At 58.7% G+C, this 19,690-nt stretch overlaps 1 protein-coding gene across 1 annotated transcript; it reads right to left on the bottom strand.

Annotated features, from left to right (window-relative positions):
- Positions 1-688: 688 nt before the first annotated feature.
- Positions 689-12,463, bottom strand: LOC133747539 (cytochrome P450 2B4-like). Its single transcript, XM_062175853.1, has 9 exons — positions 12,257-12,463; positions 9,380-9,542; positions 9,135-9,284; positions 7,975-8,135; positions 5,189-5,365; positions 4,381-4,522; positions 3,098-3,285; positions 2,791-2,932; positions 689-1,436 (listed from the first exon to the last, which is right to left on the bottom strand). The coding sequence occupies exons 1-9, from the start codon at positions 12,425-12,427 to the stop codon at positions 1,255-1,257; spliced, it is 1,476 nt and encodes a 491-aa protein (XP_062031837.1). The 5' UTR covers positions 12,428-12,463; the 3' UTR covers positions 689-1,254.
- Positions 12,464-19,690: the final 7,227 nt, after the last annotated feature.

Genomic DNA, 19,690 nt, shown 5'->3' with positions numbered 1-19,690 from the left:
GCCGCCTTCCCATTGGCCACCTGCTGGTCTGGCGGTGTCATCACGGGCAGGGCCCTGGACCGCCCAGCTTGTCCCACTGGAAAGGGTGGAATGTGTGCAGGCTGTGTTGATGTGGCTCCGCCCCAAGAGGGCGCTCGGCCAGTTCTGTCACAAGGTGGCATTGCAGCATGAGAGGTAAGACTAGGGCCGTCAGGGTCCTTTAGGGCCAGGAATTTATTCTGGTATCAGAAGAAAGCGAGATATGCAGACGGTACCACAGTCTGATGGAGGAGGCCTGGCTCCCGTCTTGGGGTGGTCTTGGAGGTGGCTCATTTGGCCTTGCATCCATGCATCCATGCACCCCTCAGCAGTCCTTCTCACAGCTGTCCATGCCACACACTGCCCCAGCTGTGGGGAGTGGGCCCCTGAACAGCACAGCAGAGTGGGCGCTGACGCAGGGGGCAGGGTCTCACCAGAAGGCCTTCCCCAGGGACCTGATGGTAAACAGGTCACACGTAAAACATCAGGGGCCACCTCCCGGCCCGAGGACGGCAGGCTGTGTGTGTGTCTGCTTGAGTGTCAGGGACCATCTCAGGGAGCCCAGGGCCTCTCACAAATGGAAGATGTCGTGTGAGGCCACCAAGGGGAGAGGGGCGTCCCTGGGCCTCAAGACGCCGCGTGAGGTGCAAGGAACCAGGCACAGCCGCCCTCAGAGGTGTACCGCGTTTATCTGGGACATCCACAGCTGCTGGGTTCGGGGTTCCCCTGGGGCAATGGCACAGTTTGCAACCAGATCCTTGGTTGTAAGGACCTTGTGGAGGAGCGAAAGGCACAAATCCGTCCCTTTAAATGGACGGCCTCGTGCGGCTGCGTGGGTGCATCTCACCTAACCGGGCGACTGAACAGAGTGGGCTGTGGCGACATCGTGGCTCTCTCTCCTCCACTCCGGGGCACAGTGACCTCAGACTGCTGGCACCTTGCCTGGCCTCTGTCGCTCAACTGCACACTGGGTATAATCCTTGCCCCTAGCGGCTGGGGCTGGTCCCGCACGCAGGGAGGAGAGGAAAGAGAACAGTTCCCCGAGTCTTTGGAAAAGCCGCAGCCCAGTGGAAGGAGATGGGACCACAAAGAGGACTCCCCACGCCGTGGAGACCAAGGGGAGGGTCCTGGCTGGCCCCAGGTCTCAGAGGCAGGAAGATGTGGGAGGAGCTGGGGCCATTCTCTACAGAGGCGGGGACACCTAACGACCGGGTGGGGGGGGTTCCTGTGGCCCCTTCAGCGGGCCAGGAAGCGCATCTGGTAGCTTGGGGGTATGTTGCCCACGCCACTCTCCCGGGGAGTGAGGTCGATGTCCTCGGGAGGCACGGGGCTGGCGATGGAGAAGTTCTGCAGGATGGTGGTGAAGAAGAGGAACAGCTCGGTCCGCGCGATGCCTTCGCCCAGACAAATGCGCTTCCCTGTGGACACACAGCAGCCCACATCACTCACCTGTGTCCATAGCCACAGATCTGCATGGGCTCCACCTTTAACCTGCTACTCAGGGTGAGCTCCCAAACCCCCTGAAACTGGGGGCCAGCCTTCGGACGGGTGCCACGTTCACCTCCGAGACTGGAGTTTTTGTCGGCTTCCCAAATGGTTCAGCATCCTACAGGGTGGAAGGAGCCACCTCCGCCTGGATGTGTGTGTGTGTGTGTACCCTAGTCAGGATTTCTCGTGGTGGAGAATGGTACATCTCTCACAGGGCTACTGTGAGCTCAAAAGAAGTTGTCACGGGTAACAACTCTTGGCAAAGCACCCAGCTCATGTGAGGAATCCTGCAGGTGTGTCTATTTGTTTGTCCCTGGGAGTGTGGGGGGCCAGGCAAGCGTCTATGGCACCGCGTGTCTGCCTTGTCTTCAGGTCTCAGCCTACGATCCATGGCCTTCAGGAACTCAAAAAAATACAGCTCCCAGATTGTGTGAAATTGTGAACAGGCTCGCCGCAGTGAGGAGGGTCCTGGGGGTGCGGGACACCCAAGAGGCTGTAGACTCAGGGCTGGGCGAGCGCCTGGGACTTCGAGCGCAGACACAGAGCCTCACCCCTCACCTTGGGTCTCTCAAAGGGCCAGCATGTGTGGGTCTCCTGGCATCCCCTCCACCATCAAGTGGTTGGAAGATTACACCCGGGTGGTGGGGCAGGTGACAGGGCAAGGGACCGAGTCCTTTCAGCACCGCCAGAAAGCAGCAGACAAGAGCCACCAGTGCTTAGGGCAGTCTCTGGCCTAGTTCTACTCTGGAACAGGTTCTATGGCCCAGATTTTGCAGGCCAGCCCGAGTGTGTCATCCCCCACCAGACGCCCCCCTCGGCCAGCAGCTGCCCGTTGGGGCACCGTTTGGCATCTCTGACTCTCACGCCTGTGGGAGTCTGCCTCTTTGTCTATGCCCGTCTTATCTTTACTTTACATTTGTTTGGATATGGATCTGATTCTCTTTCTTTTTTTTTCTTTTTTTTTTTTTTTTTTTTTTGACAGGCAGAGTGGACAGTGAGAGAGAGACAGAGAGAAAGGTCTTCCTTTAGCCATTGGTTCACCCTCCAATGGCCGCCACGGCTGGCGCACCGCGCTGATCCAAAGGCAGGAGCCCGGTGCTTCTCCTGGTCTCCCATGCGGTGCAGGGCCCAAGGACCCGGGCCATTCTCCACTGCACTCCCGGGCCATAGCTGGGCTCCTGCAGGCAGCTGGGATCACGCAGGGAACATAACCAGCAGCGGCTGGGCCCTGGATCTGGGGTCTTAGGTCTGGGGCCTGGGGGCGGGGCCACAGGCGGGGCTTACCCAGGGAGAAGGGCATAAAACCTTCATTCCTCTTCAGTGCCCCATTGGCATCCAGAAAGTGGCCAGGGTTGAAGGTGTTCGGCGTTTCAAAGTAGCGCGGGTCGTGGAGAGCCGAGCTCAGGATGGGGTACACTTCCGTGTTCTGAGGGAGGTCCGAAGGTTAGAGAGGGGGCCGGCCCCTGACTCCATGCAAGATCCCCCCCCCCCCAAAAAAAAAAAAACCACAATAGGACCAACGAGAGGCTGCGTTTTGGAGTTAGGAAGACTGAGAACGCCCGCAGGAAGAGACGGGCACCGCTGGCCTCACCTTGGGGATGACGTAGCCTCGGAACTGTGTGTCTTTTATGACCGTGTGGGGCACCCCGAAGGGGAGGAGGTCCCCGAGCCGCTGGATCTCGTGGATGACCGCGTCCGTGTAGGGCATTTTGGCTCGGTCATCGAGGGTTGGAGGGCGGTGGGAGCCGATCACCTGCTCGATCTCCTTCTGGACTCTCTCTGCAAGGAAAAGCGGGGCCAGGGAAGCCCAAGCAGGAGGCATCTCAGCAGAGACCCTGCTTTCCAGGGCGCCGTGGGCCACAAGACACCTGCGTCAAAGGTGAGGCCACTGGTGCCCCTCAGAGTCCCCAGCCCAGGGTAAAGGGAGGAGGGAGGAACAAGAATTCTCAGCCTGGAAATCTGATGAGTGATGTGGGTTCCCTCCCACGTGCACAGGTGCACACACAAGTTCACACACACAGGTACAACAGAGATACGCACACACACATACACACACACACCCCACAGTTCCTCAGGAATTTAGATTAAGAACTCCTGTCCAAACTCCCCTCTAAGGTCATGAGAAAATGAACTAGTATTTAGTGTGTGTAGGTAGTGAGGGACTATGCCAGACTTTCAGGGGTGTAACAAAGAAATAGATCAATAGATTAATCCATGGACAACTAGATAAATAATGGGAATATGTAAATTAACCTATCAGTGGACAGATCAGTTCATAGACTGATGATGAATGACGGGCCAGAGAGTGTATGGGTGTGTTCGCTTATCAATTATCTAGATGGACCGGTTCATGAACAGCCCATTGGAACATAGGCAAGGAGCCCAGTGAACCCGTGACGTGAATGGATGGATGGCTGGAATATGGAAGAATGAAGAATGAACACATTTGCGAGCACTAGTATGTGAAGGAAGGAATGGGGGGGTGATGGTGAGTACTCCGGGGTGACACAACGGGGGGGTTATTGTCCTGGAAAATGAGGGCTGCGTGGGTGGTGAGGACTGGGAGGCAGCTGGGGAAGGGCCAGGGGAGGAAGCCCGCTGCAGACAAGGGTGAACACACGAGGGCGCTGCTGAGTCAAGTCCGCCCGCTGTCACCGCCCAGATGGTCAGCGCGCCCCTCCCTGAACACACACCTGTGTCCCTGGATGACTCCGAGGAGCGGAGCCGGGAGTGTGCAGAGGGACTGACGGGTGAGGGCCCAGTGGGTCCAGCTCGGATCCACAGGCTCTTCCCTCACCCACCCGCAGGACTGGCTCGGAGGGGCCATCCCCGAGCCTGCCGGCTCCCCCACACAGGAGCCCGTCCACCGCCCACCTCTGACGTGTGGGTACTTGAGCATGAGCAGGAAGCCGTAGCGGAGGGTGGTGCTGGTGGTCTCGGTGCCGGCGAAGAAGAGCGTGAGCACGGTGAGGATGAGGTTCTGGTGGTGGAACTCGCTGCTGGAGTCGGACTTGTCCTGCGTCCGGGGCGGGGAGGGGACAGTCAGCAAGGCTGGAGCCCAGCCCCCTGTCTCTCTCCATCTGTTTCTTGGTCTCCCTATTGGTCTGGTCCACCGCTATTCCCTGTCCTCCACCTGTCCACTCCTGTGCTTCTCTCTCTTTTAGTAAGATCTAGTTATTTGAAAGGCAGAGTTACAGAGACAGAGAGAGATCTTCCATACGCTGGTTCACTCCCTCAATGGCTGCAACAGCTGGGGCTGGGCCAGGCTGAAGCCAGGAGCCTGGAGCTCCATCCCCAAGCACTTGGGCCATCTCATTCTGCCTTCCCAGGCCCATCAGCAGGGAGCTGGATGAGAAGTGCAGCCGGGACTTGAACCGTCGCTCATGTGGGATGCCAGCGTCGTGTGCAGCAGCTCAGCCCAGTGTGCCCCAGTGCCAGCCTCTCTTCCCGCCCCTCTGCTTCTCCACCTTTCTTGCTGTTTCCCTGGTCACCCTGGCTCGGTGGGTTTCTGCCCCTGCTGTTTTGTTTTTGCCACTTGCCTCAGTGTCTCCTCTCTCTGTCTCCCTCTCTCTTTCTCCCTCCCTCTCTCTCCCTCTCCATCTTTCTCCTCCCTTTCCCAGCCTCTTCCTTCCCTCTGCCTCTCTTCCCCTCCCCCACGCCCCTCCCCCCTCCCGGGCCCCACTTTGTCCATGCGGAGCAGGTAGACGTCGATGAAGTCCCTGGGGTTGCTGGGGTCCAGGGTTTCGCGGTGCTTCTCTACGCTCTGGCCGATGAAAGCGTTGATCTCCTGCAGGTTTCTGTAGATCTGCCTGTGTGTGCCGGGAAAGTGCTTTAGGAAGCCTGAGAAGAGCTCGAACACCTGCAGGGAAGAAGACAGTGCGGTGGGGTCACTGGGGCGGAGCCGGGAGGATAGGGCTCCTGGGCACCAGTGCCTCCTCGGGGAACCTCCCCACCCCCTCCTCACCCACTTTGTGTCCCTGGCAGCCACTGCTCTCCTCTGCTCCTCCCTCTCAGCTCTGTGTCCCTCTGTGGCGAGCTGCCCCTCCCCGGCCCTCTCTCTCTGCCTCTCCCTCTCTTCTCTCGCTCTGCAGCTTCCTCCCCGATTCTCTGCTGCTCTCCTGCGTCTCTGCCCCAGCCGTGTGGGGCATGGATGAAAGTCCGCTGACCCAGCAGGAGCCCCACCACGCTGTGGTCCACTTCTTCACCTGGGAGCAAATTCCGATTGCTCCGTGTGAGGACAAACAGCACCGAACTTCCGGCACATACTTTCGAAAAGTACAGAGACCTAGACAGGGAGATGGAGAATGCCTCCTTCTAGGGATGACCCTTGGTCACTGGCTGATGTCCTTCCAGACTCTCCTCTCTCTGCTGGGCTGGCCACGCTCCTGCACGCTGGGCCTCACCCTCCTCTGGAAGGAGGGCGTGGCATCCATGCTGTGACCTTGTCCACGTGAGTCTAATAAGAACCACAGCGATGCTTACTGCTCTGCTATCTAATTTCCCAACCTAGGCCGGCGCCGTGGCTCAACAGGCTAATCCTCCGCCTTGCGGCGCCGGCACACCGGGTTCTAGTCCCGGTCGGGGCACCGATCCTGTCCCGGTTGCCCCTCTTCCAGGCCAGCTCTCTGCTGTGGCCAGGGAGTGCAGTGGAGGATGGCCCAAGTGTTTGGGCTCTGCACCCCAGGGGAGACCAGGATAAGCACCTGGCTCCTGCCATCGGAACAGCGCGGTGCGCCGGCCGCAGCGCGCTACCGCGGCGGCCATTGGAGGGTGAACCAACGGCAAAAGGAAGACCTTTCTCTCTGTCTCTCTCTCACTGTCCACTCTGCCTGTCAAAAATAAAAATAAAATAATAAAATAAAATAAAATAATTTCCCAACCTAGCACACAACAGGCACATTTCCAGGGGAAGCAGAGAAGGAACTTACTATTTGCTGTTTCTCATCCTAATTTTTATTTACTTTATTGGAAAGTTAGAGAGACAGAGACAGAGAACTCTCATCCACTGGGTCACTCCCTACAAGAGCTGGGCAGCTGGGCCAGGCTGCACCAGGAGCCTGAAACTCCATCCAGGTCTCCTGTGTGGGTGGCAGGGACCCAAGGACCTGAGCTGTCACCTGCTGCCTCCCTGAAGTCAAGCTAGAGGGCCGGCGCCGTGGCATAGCCAGTAAAGCCGCCTGCATTGCTGGACCCCATAGTGGCGCCAGTTTAATCCCTGGCTGCTCCACTTCAAATCGCACTCTCTGCTGTGGCCTGGGAAAGCAGTAATGGATAGCCCAACTTCTTGGGCCCCTGCACCTGCGTGGGAGACCTGGAAGAAGCTCCTGGCTCCTTCCTATGGATCGGCTCAGCTCCTGCTGTTGCAGCCATTTGGGGAGTGAACCAGCAGATGGAAGACCTTTCTCTCTGTCTCTGCCTCTCTGTAACTCTGCCTTTCAACTAAATAAATCTTTTTTTAAAAGAGTGAAGTTGGGACTCGAGCCCAGATTGATATAGGATGTAGCTGTTCCAAGTGGTTTCTCAGCCACTGCACCATGCACCCACCCTATCTTCTTTTAAAAAAGTAACATGTCACTTTAGGCAGACTTTTCTTTTTGTTTAGTTATTTATTTGACAGATAGAGTTAGACAGTGAGAGAGAGAGAGACAAAGAGAGAGGTCTTCCCTCCATTGGTTCACACCCCAAATGGCTGCTACGGCTGGAGCTACGCCGATCAGAAGCCAGGGGGAGGAGCTTCCTCCTGGTCTCCCATGAGGGTGCAGGGGCCCAATCACCTGGGCCATCCTCCACTGCCCTCCCGGGCCACAGCAGAGAGCTGGACTGGAAGAGGAGCAGCCGGGACTAGAACCCAGCGCCATATGTGATGCTGGTGCCACAGGTGGAGGATTAACCAAGTGAGCCATGGCGCCGGCCCCTAGGCAGACATTTCTTTAAAAAAAAAAGAGAGAGAGAGAGAGAGAAAAGGATGGAAAATGAAGGAACATGGTCCTTACTTTCCTGTATCTTTGAATTTTTCAGGAGAGAGGTTTTAGCAAGGACAGGAAGGTGATGGCACAGAAGAACCCAGCAGAAGAACGGGCGGTTGCACGTCCGACATGCTCGCTGGTCTCTGTCTCCCTGCGTTGCTGTCCTGCACCTCGCGCCTCTCTCTCTGCCCTTGTCTGGTCTTCTCTCTTTTCCTCCCCCCATCCCTCCCAAGCCCTCACGTTCTGAGTCTCTCTCTGACTCTTCTATTCCCGCCTCCCCTCACTCTCTCCTGAGCCCCGGTCCTCGGGTCCCTGTCTCTGCCTCCCTCCAGATCCTGGCATCCTTGTCCCTCTGGCTGTCTCTGTCCTCCCTCCTGCCCTAAGCTGCCTTTCCGAGTCCCCAGAGCAGGTCCTCCTCCACCTCCTCCTCCTCCTCCTTCTCCTCCTCACCTGCTCCAAGAATCCCCACCGCTCCACCCCAACCCCACCCCAGCAGGCAGACCTGACTGGAGAAGGAGCTGATGAGGGAGAAGGACTGGAAGAACAGGTCCAGCAGCCGCAGGAACACGGGGTCCTTGTAGTCAAAGCATTTTCCAAAGACAATGGAGCAGATGATGTTGGAGGTGACCAAGTGGAAGAGGAAGGTGTTGTCCAGGAGGGCTCCTAGGAGGAGGCAGCAGCAGAAGGTGAGACACAGCATCACGGGCTTGGGGAACGTGCGGCTGTGTGACCACCCCAGCACTCAGTCATGATCGGCTGGAACGGCAGTAGCTGGCAGCCTCCCATGCACATAGCATGTCGAGTCCTCTCTTAGGCCTTCCCCTGCTGTTCTGTCTCATTCTCCCCACAGCAGCGGAGGAAGGCACAGCCTGTGATCACCCCGGTTCCCAAGTGGGCAAACTGAGAGGCTGAGGAGAGCCCAGCTGCACAGCGCATGTGCAGTGAGTCCCCCTGACCCCCAGGCTGGAGCACCAGTCCCAGGGCCACAAGCGTCCAATCAAACACTCTGACCACTCTCCCCTGTCTGTGGATCCCCCTTGGTCTCTTCTGCCCACCCCTAGGGCTCTGGTCTGCATATGTGAGTTGATGCTTATACATCCTCCTGACACCCGCCCTGGCCCTGGCTAGAGACGGCATGGTGGGGGGTAGTAGGGAGGAGGGTGTGGGGGGCTGGTGCTGGGCCTCCTCCATCCCCCACAGGGGCACCTGGGGTCCATGCCAAGCCCCAGCTCCTGACTGCAGCTACTACCAGTGCAAACCCTGGAAGGCAGCAGTGATGGGGTCCTGCCCAGCTTGAGACTCCAGTTCCTGGCTTCCGCTTTGCCTCATCCTGGCCATTGCAGGCATTTGTCTCTGCATATCTCTCTCGCTCGCTCTCTCGCTCTCTCTCTCTCTCTCCATCCTTCCCAGCCTCTGAGCAACTCTTGAGAAACTCGGGTAAGTAAGAGGGCAAAAACCACATCCACGAGATGGAGGCGCTAACACTGTCACTTCCAAGTCCCCTTATGGAGACTCCAGAAATCCCGACGAGAGTTCCTCTAGCGCCCCCTCTGGCAGCCGAGCGCACAGCACCCGACCTGGTTCTTGGCTCTCAGCTCAGCCAGCTTCACCAGGGAGGGGAACAGGGCTCGCTGTTTGCAGAACACCGGCTCGCAGCCTCACCCTTGGATTTCCGCAGCTCCTCCACCAGACACCGGGCCTCCTCCTGAATGCGCTCCTCCACGCTCCGCTTCCCCATGCCGAAGTCCCGCATGGTGGCCAGGGAGAATCTCCGAAGGGTCCGCCAGCGCTCCCCGTTGGCAAAGGTCACTCCTGGGGGGTGGAAGGAGACTGGTTGCCTCCCCAGCCATCGCCCCCACCCCAGGCCCACCTTCCCTGAGCTCCACGCCCCCAGCACCCGCTCTCACCGTATCCCTGGAAGATCGGATCCACCACGGCGATCTTCCCCCTGCCAGAAAAGGCCTCAGCTTGGTCCACGAGGGCCTCGCGGATGGCATCCGTCCCACACAGGACGACCACGGGTCTGGATCCCAGGTACACCGTGAACACGTCCCCGTATTTCTCTCGGAACTGCCAATACACCCCGCCCAGGGCCGGCGGCAGTCAGTTGCTGAACCTGAGACAGTCGCCTACAGAGTGGTCACAGCCGCCTCCCTGACCCCCTCCTCCCCGTTCCCCTTGCCCCGACCCCGCAGCCAGAGGCTCTGCCCCACTGGTTGGTGCCCTAAGCAGCACAGGCGGCTGCAAATTTCTAACTCCCCCAGGACAGCACCCTGAACTCGGACGAGTCTCTCTGGCATCACAGCCTGAGAGTCCTCCTCTCGTGTCCCTGCTTAAAATCTGCTGTCTGTGGCCTGGCTCTGGCTACTCCTCCCCCAGCTCGCCCTTTGGCTTGCATCGGCCTCAATAAATCGTAAAAAAAAAAAAAAAAAAAAAAAAGCTGAATCTGGAACGTGAACTCACACCTCAGCCCCAGCCCTTCCTGTGTGACACACACGTCCCTTCCCTCCCTGTCCCCCAGCCCTGGGAGAGCCGCCATCATAGTGCAAGTTCCTCGGAAGGGCTTCAGGGGCTCTGTGAACCTCGGAACCCTGAGCAAAGCACGCATGCGTGCACAAAAAGGAGGCACCACTGCTTTGATCACATTCTCAGAGGGTTGAGTCCCCACATTTTTTAAAAGATGTACTTGTCTATTTGAAAGGCAGAATTACAGAGTGAGAAGGAAAAAATCAGAGAGCTAACCACTGGTTCACTCCCCAAATAGCTGCAACATCCAGGCAGGGCTGGTCCCCGTTCAGGAGCCTGGAGCCTCATCCGGGGTTCCCACGTCGGTGCAAGGGCTCACGTACTTGGGCCATCTTCTGCTGCCTTCCCAGGTGCAGAGCAGGGACTTGGATCGGAAGTGGAGCTGCTGACACTTGAACCAATGCCCATATGGGATACCAGCATCGTCACAGACGTAACCTGCTATGATGCAAGGCCAGCTCTGTCCCCAAGTTGAGTGGACCCAGCCAGTGCATGATCTCTCTTCCTCTCTAAAACTCTGCCTTTCAAATAAGTCAAATATGTCTTAAAAAAAAACAAAAACAAAATGGGGTGGAGAGGATGTGAGGAAGCCAGGCCATCCTTGCACTCAGTCCCCACTGTGCACGGCTGTGTCCCTCCGCGGCGCTGGGACACAGCCATGGCCAAGCCCACGGACTTGCGCCCTCCAGAACAGCGAGCTGCTCGCATCTCTACTTGACCCAGTACCCAGCCCCAGGTGCTTTGCTGTAGGCAGAGAAAAGAGGCTCAGACACCTCGCCTGCCCTGCCGGCCGCCTTCTCTCTGACCCCTCCCCCAGGCTGCCTCTGCAGCTTGGACAGCTGCCAGGGTCTCTAACCCCCTACTCCGCACTCACCCGGCAGGGCTCATTTCCCTCCTTTTCCCTAGCGCCCGCCAGGGACGCCTTCTTCTCCCCTCTCCCCCTCTTTGATCCACCCTCAAATGATCTGAATTGCCCGGGTCTTCATGTGTGTCACCTGCCACCCAGCGGAGCACTCACTGTCACCGCGTGGATTCTGTGTCTTTCGTCTGCCTCTGCAGTCGCCTGTCAGCTCCCGAGGGGCAGGGGCTGTTGGGCCTCCTGTCCCTGAATGCGCCCTGTGCCCAGCAGACGGTGGGACCAGGGGCTGACCGAATGCCGCTGGCAGCAGCCATCGCCCTGGCCACACCCCGTGCTGTCCAACCCCTGGTGACCTCTGTGGGTTCTCTCTGGGCCAGTGACACAGCAGGCACGAAGGTGACGCAACATCCCTGTGCTGTTGTGGACATGATGTTAACTTGCCCTCTCCAACAAATGAGAAGCGCATGTGTCAAACACACGGTGAGCGGGGACTGTGTGGGGGTTGATGGCCAGCCCTGGCAGAGAAAAGGAGCAGTGAGACAGCAGGTTCTGTCCGCGGAGGCATGGTTGTCCCCACTGAGCTGCGCTGGCAAAAATGCCCTTACGGAGGGGGATCAGGCGCCGGCCTTGTGACCCAGGGGTTAAGCCGCCCCCTGCCATGCAGGCATCCATAGCATCGCTGGTTCGAGACCCAGCTGCTCCACTTCTGATCCATCTCTCTGCTATGGCCTGGGAAAGCAGTAGAAGATGGCCCAAGTGCTTGGGCCCCTGCACCCACGAGAGACCAGGAAGAATTTCCTGGCTCCTGGCTTCAGATCAGCACAGCTCTGGCCATTGTGGCCACTTGGGGAGTGAACCAGTGAATGGAAGACCTCTCTCTCTCTCTGCTTCTCCTCTCTCTGGATAACTCAACTTTCAAATAATAAATAAATCTTAAAAAAAAAAAAAAAAAGACAAGCGTGTCCGTCAGCCTCCCTTCCTGCTCTCCCTCCCTCCTCCCCTCGGTCCTGGCATTGGCTTGGCTGGTCTTTGCTCTCTCTTGATGGCAGACGCAACAATCTATTTGATGATTTACTGTCACCACCCTTTCTCGTTCTCTTACAGGCACAAGGGGGAACCCAAGAGGGGACAATAATGGCAGGGGAGAGTGAAAATCTGCACCCGTGGCTCATATGCACCCATATGCCCCATCCTGTCCACCTGCAGCTCCAGTTCAGCAGGGTCACCCGTGACAATCTCACCACCACCACCACGTGCTGGCTCTGCACCCCTTTCTCACCAGCACCCACCACTCCCTGCAGGAGCCTGGAAGGAGGCCCGGCTCTCTAAGGCACGTGAGCCCTAGGCACCCAAGCAGGGAGCGGCTCACCCAGGACCGACCCGTCCATCTGTGTCTCACCCGCAGGAAGGAGCGGAGCAGGCCCTTCCTGTCCATCTGCAGGAGGTTCCCCAGGACGGGCAGAGGGTGGGGTCCCGGGGGGAGGCGGCCGTGGGCCTTGGGGTGGCCCCTGAGCAGAAGCAGCAGGAGGCCCGCGAGGAAAGCCAGGAAGAGGAGCACGCTGAACTCCATGGTCCTGGCCGTCGGCTGTCCGCCTGCTGCAGCCTCCTCCCGCTGGGCCTTTTATCCTGAGCCTGGATCCCAACTCAGTTATGCAACCTCACCCAGTCCCTGCCTCTCCTCTCATCATTACCACAGTGTGAACTTGGGAGCCAGAGGACACACACTTTTGCCCGGGCAGCCCAGTCACCAGCTCACTGCCCGTCACTCTACCCCCTCCCCAACCTGAATGTTGGCAGGGACCTGCAAGGGGAGGTGGAGGGGGTGTAGAGCGCACATAAGAATCTGTTTATTGCCACGGGAGGCAGTGAACACTTGTCTGTCTTCAGCTCTGTTTGGCCCGTGGGTTTTCCAGGCCTGCCAGCGTCTGTCACAGCCAGCTTGCGTCTCTGCGGGTGCCCTTGTGGTTCCTACATGGGAAGGGGGTTCCCATGTGTGGGTTGTGTGGGTGCTGGTGTGTTGGGCACCTCCCGGCCCCTGTATCTTAGGGGCTCCAGAAGCTCAGGGCAATCGCTCCTGCGTCTCGGCTCCCAGCGTCCCTTGTGTGACAGCCACAGCGGCAATAATGGCAGGAACAGAAGGGGTGCGGACAGGAGACACAGAGCTGGCAGGGTGCCCGGTCGGGTCCCAGGGTCTCTGATCACGACTACTGCTGGGCGGGTCCCCGCCTCTTCTGAGTCTGGGAGCAGCTGGGGTTTCCCTGGGCCCTCTCGCTCTCTGTCTCTGACTCAATGTCTGTTCCTGCAATCGGGCGCTGAGCCCCAGGGGTGCAGAGGCTGCGTCCGTCCGTGTCTGGCTGTTAGAGGAGAAACCAGGGTCTGAGCCATGCACAGCCAGCACCCGTGCATCTGGCTGTCAGTTCTGGAGGTGGAAGCCCACCTGTGGGTGCCGGCGCGCAGTGAGGGATTTAGGTGGTGGCTTGGTGGGGTGGGGCGAAACACGAGACGGAGGACAAGGGGGCCCAACTCCCCGGAGCCCAGCCCACTCCCGGGGTAACGGATGCTCCCCTGTCATAACAACAGTAATGCGTCCATGAAGGCAGAGCTCTGGAGCCTGACCGCCTCCTGCCAGCCCACAAGTTTTTATTAGAAAAATAAGGGAGAGAGAGAGAGAGAGAGAGTGCTCCCACTTGCTGGCTCACTCCCCACATGCCCACAAGGGCTGGACAGGACTAGGGTGGCTCCAAGAGGTGGGAAGGCTGTGCAGGTCTCCCAGGAAGGTGGCACCACGAAGCCCAGTTGCACAGGCAGGAAGCCGGAGTCAGGAGCAGGGGCCTGGAGTCCACCCCGGGCACTCAGGTGTGGCATGTAGATGTCTTGACCACTGCCTGACCGCCCACTCCAGCCCTCCCTCTCCACACTGCCGCCATGGCCATTATTCTTCCACCTGCATGCAGGGGAGGACTTGTTCGAACCTCAGCATTGTGCCCGGAAACCCCAAAACTCCAGCCTTATCACATGTAACACACATCCATCCCATCCCAATCGTCCTCACCCCTAACTCGCATCAACACCAACTCATAGCCCAGAGTCTCACCTACGTCAGACACGGGTGCCACTCCAGACATGATTCGTCCTCAAGCAAACTCCCTCCAGCTCTGGGCCTGAGAAATCAAAAGGAGCCACCCACCTCCACCGTGGAGAAGGCCCCTCCGCACCCCCCATGTCCCACGCTGGCCCTGTCTGAGGCTTCAGTCCCTGTGATCAGCCACAGTGGAACAAGTCCAGGGAGGAACAACTTACAGAATGTTCAGTCTGCACACCTTTCTGAGTCGTGGGATCCAATTTCATGCCAGCCCGCTCCATGCCACCCAGGACGTGAATCAGCCCCTTGTCCAGCGTATCCGCTGTGTGTACGTTACCCCCCAGTAGTCACTCAGTTACCAGATCAACCAGCACAGCGTCACGGGGCTTCCGTTCAAGGAACCCTTACTCTGCCTAGAATGGCCCCAAAGCTCAAGCGGTCTGGTGCTGGCAGGCCAGCTACGCCAATGAGAAGCTGCGGCGAAATGAGAAGGCCAGAGTTCCCAACCGAAGAAGACAACCCGTATACTGAGGTTGCTAAGACTCAGTGAGCACCAACCTTCCCTCTGTGAAGCCGGCAGGAAGAAACACACTCATGCTCAAAAGTCATGGCCACGGTGTGGTCAGTGCTCGGCTGAGATGACGAAGGCGTTAGTCTGTGGGCCTAAGACTTGAGCAGAGAGTGAGCTCTGACTGACGGTGCTGTGTCGGGCCGGGCAGCACTGAGCCCCCAGGAAGGCAAATGAGTGCCATCAAGCCCTTCGCTCCCACTAGGGATGACCGCACAAGTTCAGGAGTAGATTTGGATGGGAGCAAGCTCTGCTCTAGACAATCTGGGTTTGATGCCCCCTTGTTGCTCTGCTGTGTGTCTCTGGGCAGTGTCACAGCCTCTCTGGGCGTCCCCCTCTCCACCGGAGAACTGGAGGGGACACCCTTCTGGGGTGAGGATCACAAGAGTTCCTCGGTGTAAACCATCACCCCCACCCCTATCAGTGTCTCCCAGGGCTGGAATGCGGACTCAAGTTCAAGGCCAGGTCACCAAGCCAGCGAGGCTGGAGCCAGGTACTGGGGTCAGCACGGTCCATGGTAGCACCTCTCCTGGGACAGGAGGGTGCACGGCGCTCTTTGGCCTCCTGGGTCAAGGGAGTACACCGCACACCCAGCGGAGTCGGGGCCAGGCTCTGACTTTCAGATAAGGCGTCCCTTTTGCCCCACCCCCGTCACTGGAGTCGGCTCAGCTACTCCTCCCCACCCCAAGAGCAGGAGCTGGGCTGGTGCAGGTGGTTTCTTTAGCTTGGTAAGCTTGAGGCTGGCTTTACCATTTTATTTTATTTTATTTAAGATTTATTTATTTGAAAGACAGAGTTATAGATGCAGAGAGAGAGAGAGAGAGAGAGAGAGGTGGGGGAGAGAGCTCCACAGGTTACAGGAAGGTAACAGGTTTCTTTCTTTTTCTTTTTCTCTTTTTTTTTTTTTTTTTTTAATTTTTGACAGGCAGAGTGGACAGTGGAGAGAGAGAGACAGAGAGAAAGGTCTTCCTTTTTGCCATTGGTTCACCTTCCAATGGCCGCCGCGGCCGACGCGCTGCAGCCGGCACACTGCGCTGATCCGAAGGCAGGAGCCAGGTGTTTATCCTGGTCTCCCATGGGGTGCAGGGCCCAAGGACTTGGGCCATCCTCCACTGCCTTCCCGGGCCACAGCAGAGAGCTGGCCTGGAAGAGGGGCAACCGGGACAGAATCCGGCGCCCCAGTAACAGGTTTCTAATCTGCACTGTGGGTGACTCACGGTGGGGAGGGGCTGAGGACGGCTCCCAGCCCTTGGCGCCTTGCCCTTGCTCCCCACTGGGGCACCGTCCCCAGGTCTAGGGCTCCGAGAGGCCCCCCCGCCCCGCTATGTCATGCTCACAAGTTAAGGAAGCGCTAATTTTTATGGCCAGACTCGCGTTCCAGCCCCAGCTTGGTCGTTCATTCGCTGTGCTGAAGGACCCTCGGGCGAGCGAGCCTGCTGGGCTGTGGGCCCCGCGGGACCTCACTGGGGAAGGAGCCGAGGCCCCACATATGGCGCACGCCATAAGATCTCCACGGTCGGGCGATCACCACGGCTCCACACAGACCCAGAAAGACAGACGCGTGGCGGGACCACAAGCAAACCAAACAGTGACGGCCACAGACAGCGACACTCGTTCCACGGACACTGATCCACAGCAGCGGCCGCTCCGGGCAGTGAGGACGCAAGGACTTTGGACTTCCTGCAGCCGGCGCTCGGGTGGGGGACTGGATGTGCACAGACAGAGGTGCAGGCAGTGCGCACAGGGGGCGGGCAGCACCCACACGGCCCGGCGCGGCCTCCCCGGGGGTCTGCTGCCACCATCTGTCTCCACCTGGCTGCACCTGCGCACTCTGGGCGCCAGGCGCGGGGACCATCGCCCCCAGAGTGGGGCAAGAGGTTCCTCAGGGGACGAGGCACAAAGACAGCAGCTGCGGTCCCTGGGGCTGTGAAGGGGGAGTGCAGGGGGGAGGCGGTGAGAGCTGGGGGTGGGAAGGGGGCACAGCAGCCCCGAGCCTGCAGGACAGAACAGTGGGCACAGGGAGAAGGTAGAAAGTACAGGAGGGGGTGCAGAGGGAGCAGGGGAGGGGCTTAGGTTGCAATGGGTGTGGCCACGAAGAGCCAGGGAGCCAGACACAGGGTCAGCAGCTGAGGGACCAAAGCCTGAGCGCCACAGGCCCTCCCAGCACCCCCTCCCCACACTAGCGGGAGCCTGCACCCAGCACCTCGGCTTCCTACTTGTGAGGGCTGGGCCAGGATCGCGGTGCCCAGGCCTTGTGGACCTCTCCCCTTCCTCCTCCTTCTCCTATTCTCGGGGCCTCACCCTCTGGAGCTGGTCACCGGCCACCCATGCAGGCTATACCCCCAGCAGCCCGCGTGGCTGGGCTGGGGGACATGGGGCCAGAGGAAGCGTCCTTTCTCCAGGCTGTGCCTAGGGCGAGCCAGGAAGAGTGGACGCTGCCCCCTCCCTCCGGGCACGGGCAGCGACGGCCAGGACCAGGGGCAGCAGAGGTTTTCCAACCAGGAACCTCAGAAACCCAGAGGCAGGGAGACAGCTGGGAGGAGAGACAGACACGGAGTAGGAAAGAGAAGGCAGAGAGGCAGAGATGCCGAGAATCAGAGAGAGGTGGACACAGGAAGAGGCACCAACACGATGGATGCGGAGGGCGGCAGAGGGGAGAGAATAAGACAGGGAAGAGACCCCGCATCACAGAAAGAGATACACTCTGGGCTGGCACTGACCATTGTGGGCTAATACTCCGCCTGCAGCATCAGCATCCCATATGGGTGCCGAATCAAGTCCTGGCTGTTCCACTTGCGATCCAGCTCTCTGCTATGGCCTGGGAAAGCAGTAGTAGCTGGCCCAAGTCCTTGGGCATTTGCACCTCTGTGGGAGACCAGGAAGAAGCTCCTGGTTCCGCTCTGGACCTTGCAGCCATGTGAGAGTGAACCAGCAGATGGAAGATCGATCTCTCTCTTTCTCTACCTCTCTCTGTAACTCTGCCTTTCAAATAAGTAAATACATCTTTTAAAACAAGAGAGAGATGGCCGGTGCTGCAGCTCTCTAGGTTAATCCTCCACCTGCGGCACTGGCTCCCCAGGTTCTAGTCCCAGTAGGGCTGCCGGATTATGTCTCGGTTACGCCTCTTCCAGTCCAGCTGTCTGCTGTGGCCCGGGAAGGCAGTGGAGGATGGCCCAAGTCCTTGGGCCCTGCACCCGCCTGGGAGACCAGGAGAAGCACCTGGCTCCTGGCTTCGGATCGGCGCAGTACACCGGCCATGGCGACATTTTGGGTGGTGAACCAACGGAAGGAAGACCTTTCTCTCTATTTTTCTCTCTGTCTAACTCTGCCTGTCAAAATAAATAAATAAATAACACACCAAGAGATACACTAAAACACAGAGCAAGGTGGACATCTAGCCTGGTGGTTAAGGCACCTGCATCCCATACCAGAGTCCCTTGGTCCAACACTCAGCTCCTGCTGTGCTCCAGTGCCCTGCTGATGCAGATTGTGGGTGGCGGCGGTGATGGCTCAAGTGGTCGGTCCTGCCAGCCACGTGGGAGACCTGGATTGTTCTTGGCCTCCGGCTTTGGTCCCTGGATGCTGCAGTTATCTGGGGAGTAAAGCAGTGCACAGGAGCTCTGTCCCTCAGATAAAGAAATAAACCTAGGGCTGGCGCTGTGGCACAGTGGGCTAAACCTCCACCTGCAGTGCCGGCAACCCAAATGGGCGCTGGTTCAAGTCCCGGCTGCTTCACTTCTGACACAGCTCTCTGCTGTGGCCTGGGAAAGCAGTAGAAGATGGCCCAAGTCCTTGGGCCCCTGCACCCACGTGGGAGCCCTGGAAGAAGCTCCTGGCTCCTGCCTCTTGGTTTCAGATTGGCACAGCTCTGGCTGTTGCAGTCATATGGGAAGTGACCAGTGGATGAAAGACCTCTCTCTGTCTCCACTTCTCCCTTTCAAATAACTCTGCCTCTGCCTCTCTGTAGCTCTATCTTTCCAATAAATAAATATTTAGAAGGAGGAGGAGGAGGAGAAGGAGAAGAAGAAAGAAAGCATGGAGCTGTCTGGGCTTCCACGTGGTAAGAGCTACGGGAAGAAGCAGCCAGAGCAAGGTGAGGGCGCGGGCGCGTGGGATGGGCTCACTGGTCACTCCCAGCAGGGTGGGCAGACAAGACCTCGCTGAGAACAGAACACGTGAGCAGCACCTGGAAGATGAGAAAGCGCTGGCACGGACGTCAGGAGACCTCGAGGCAACGGGGACAGAAGAGCCTGCATGGCAGGAATGCGCCTGGGGTTTGGAGACGCAGCCAGGAGGCCAGTGTGGCTGGCACGGGACGCGGGAGGCAATGGAGACGGCACCTGTGGAGGATTTGAGCAGAAAGGGGGCCTGGTCTGACGGATGCAAGGATCCCCCCTGGCTGAGCCCAGGCACAGTCTCCTCTCAGGAGGAGCTGGTGGAGGCAGGGGCCCCCGAGGTCACTTCCTCCGCCGCCCCGGCCACCCACACTCCAGGCAGAAGCAGGGTGCCAGGCCTGAGCCCCCACTCGCGCTCTTGCCTCTGAGCCACGCATGGAATGTCTGGGCCAGAAGGGTCAGGTGCTGCTGCCCTCCTTTTGTGTGGCGCTCAGCCCTTGGGCCAAGTGGATTATGCAAAGGTGGCCAGCACGTGGGGTGATGCAGCACTGGGCATTTTGGGCAAGTTAGCCGACGGGCTTGCTCTCTGCTGCCCTCTGTGGACTGGCGCGTTTATAGCAAGGATCTGTGAGATTCAGTCCTGTTTCTTTGTTACTATTTTCCGGGGGCGGGGCAGGGGGAATGAGTGTGTGTGTGTGTGTGTGTGCGCACACGCGCGCTCATCTGCAGGCTCACTTCCCAAATTCCTGCCATAACCGGGCAGGGCACTGAAGCTGGGCTCTGGAAACTCGATCCAAGTCTCCCATGCAGGCGGCAGGAACCTAACCCGTTTAGCCATCACCACCGCCTCCCAGGGTCCACATGAGCAGGGAGCCGGGGTCAGGAGCTGGAGCCATTACCCTGATGTGCGACACGGTGTCCTGACCCACGTCCTAGCCGCTAGATCGAACACTGACTCCTGGCTTAATCATTAATAATGTCTCCACTGCCTGCAACACAGAAGCAGGGTGGCCCCAGCTTTAAGCCCTGTGATTTTAGCCTGGATTTGTAAACTCCACAGAGCAGCTG

This window comes from Lepus europaeus, chromosome 19, assembly GCF_033115175.1.
Source record: "Lepus europaeus isolate LE1 chromosome 19, mLepTim1.pri, whole genome shotgun sequence".
In the NCBI taxonomy this organism is placed as follows: Eukaryota; Metazoa; Chordata; class Mammalia; order Lagomorpha; family Leporidae; genus Lepus; species Lepus europaeus.
Note: the sequence above shows the minus strand (reverse complement) of the source record. Positions and strands in the feature narration are given on the sequence as shown.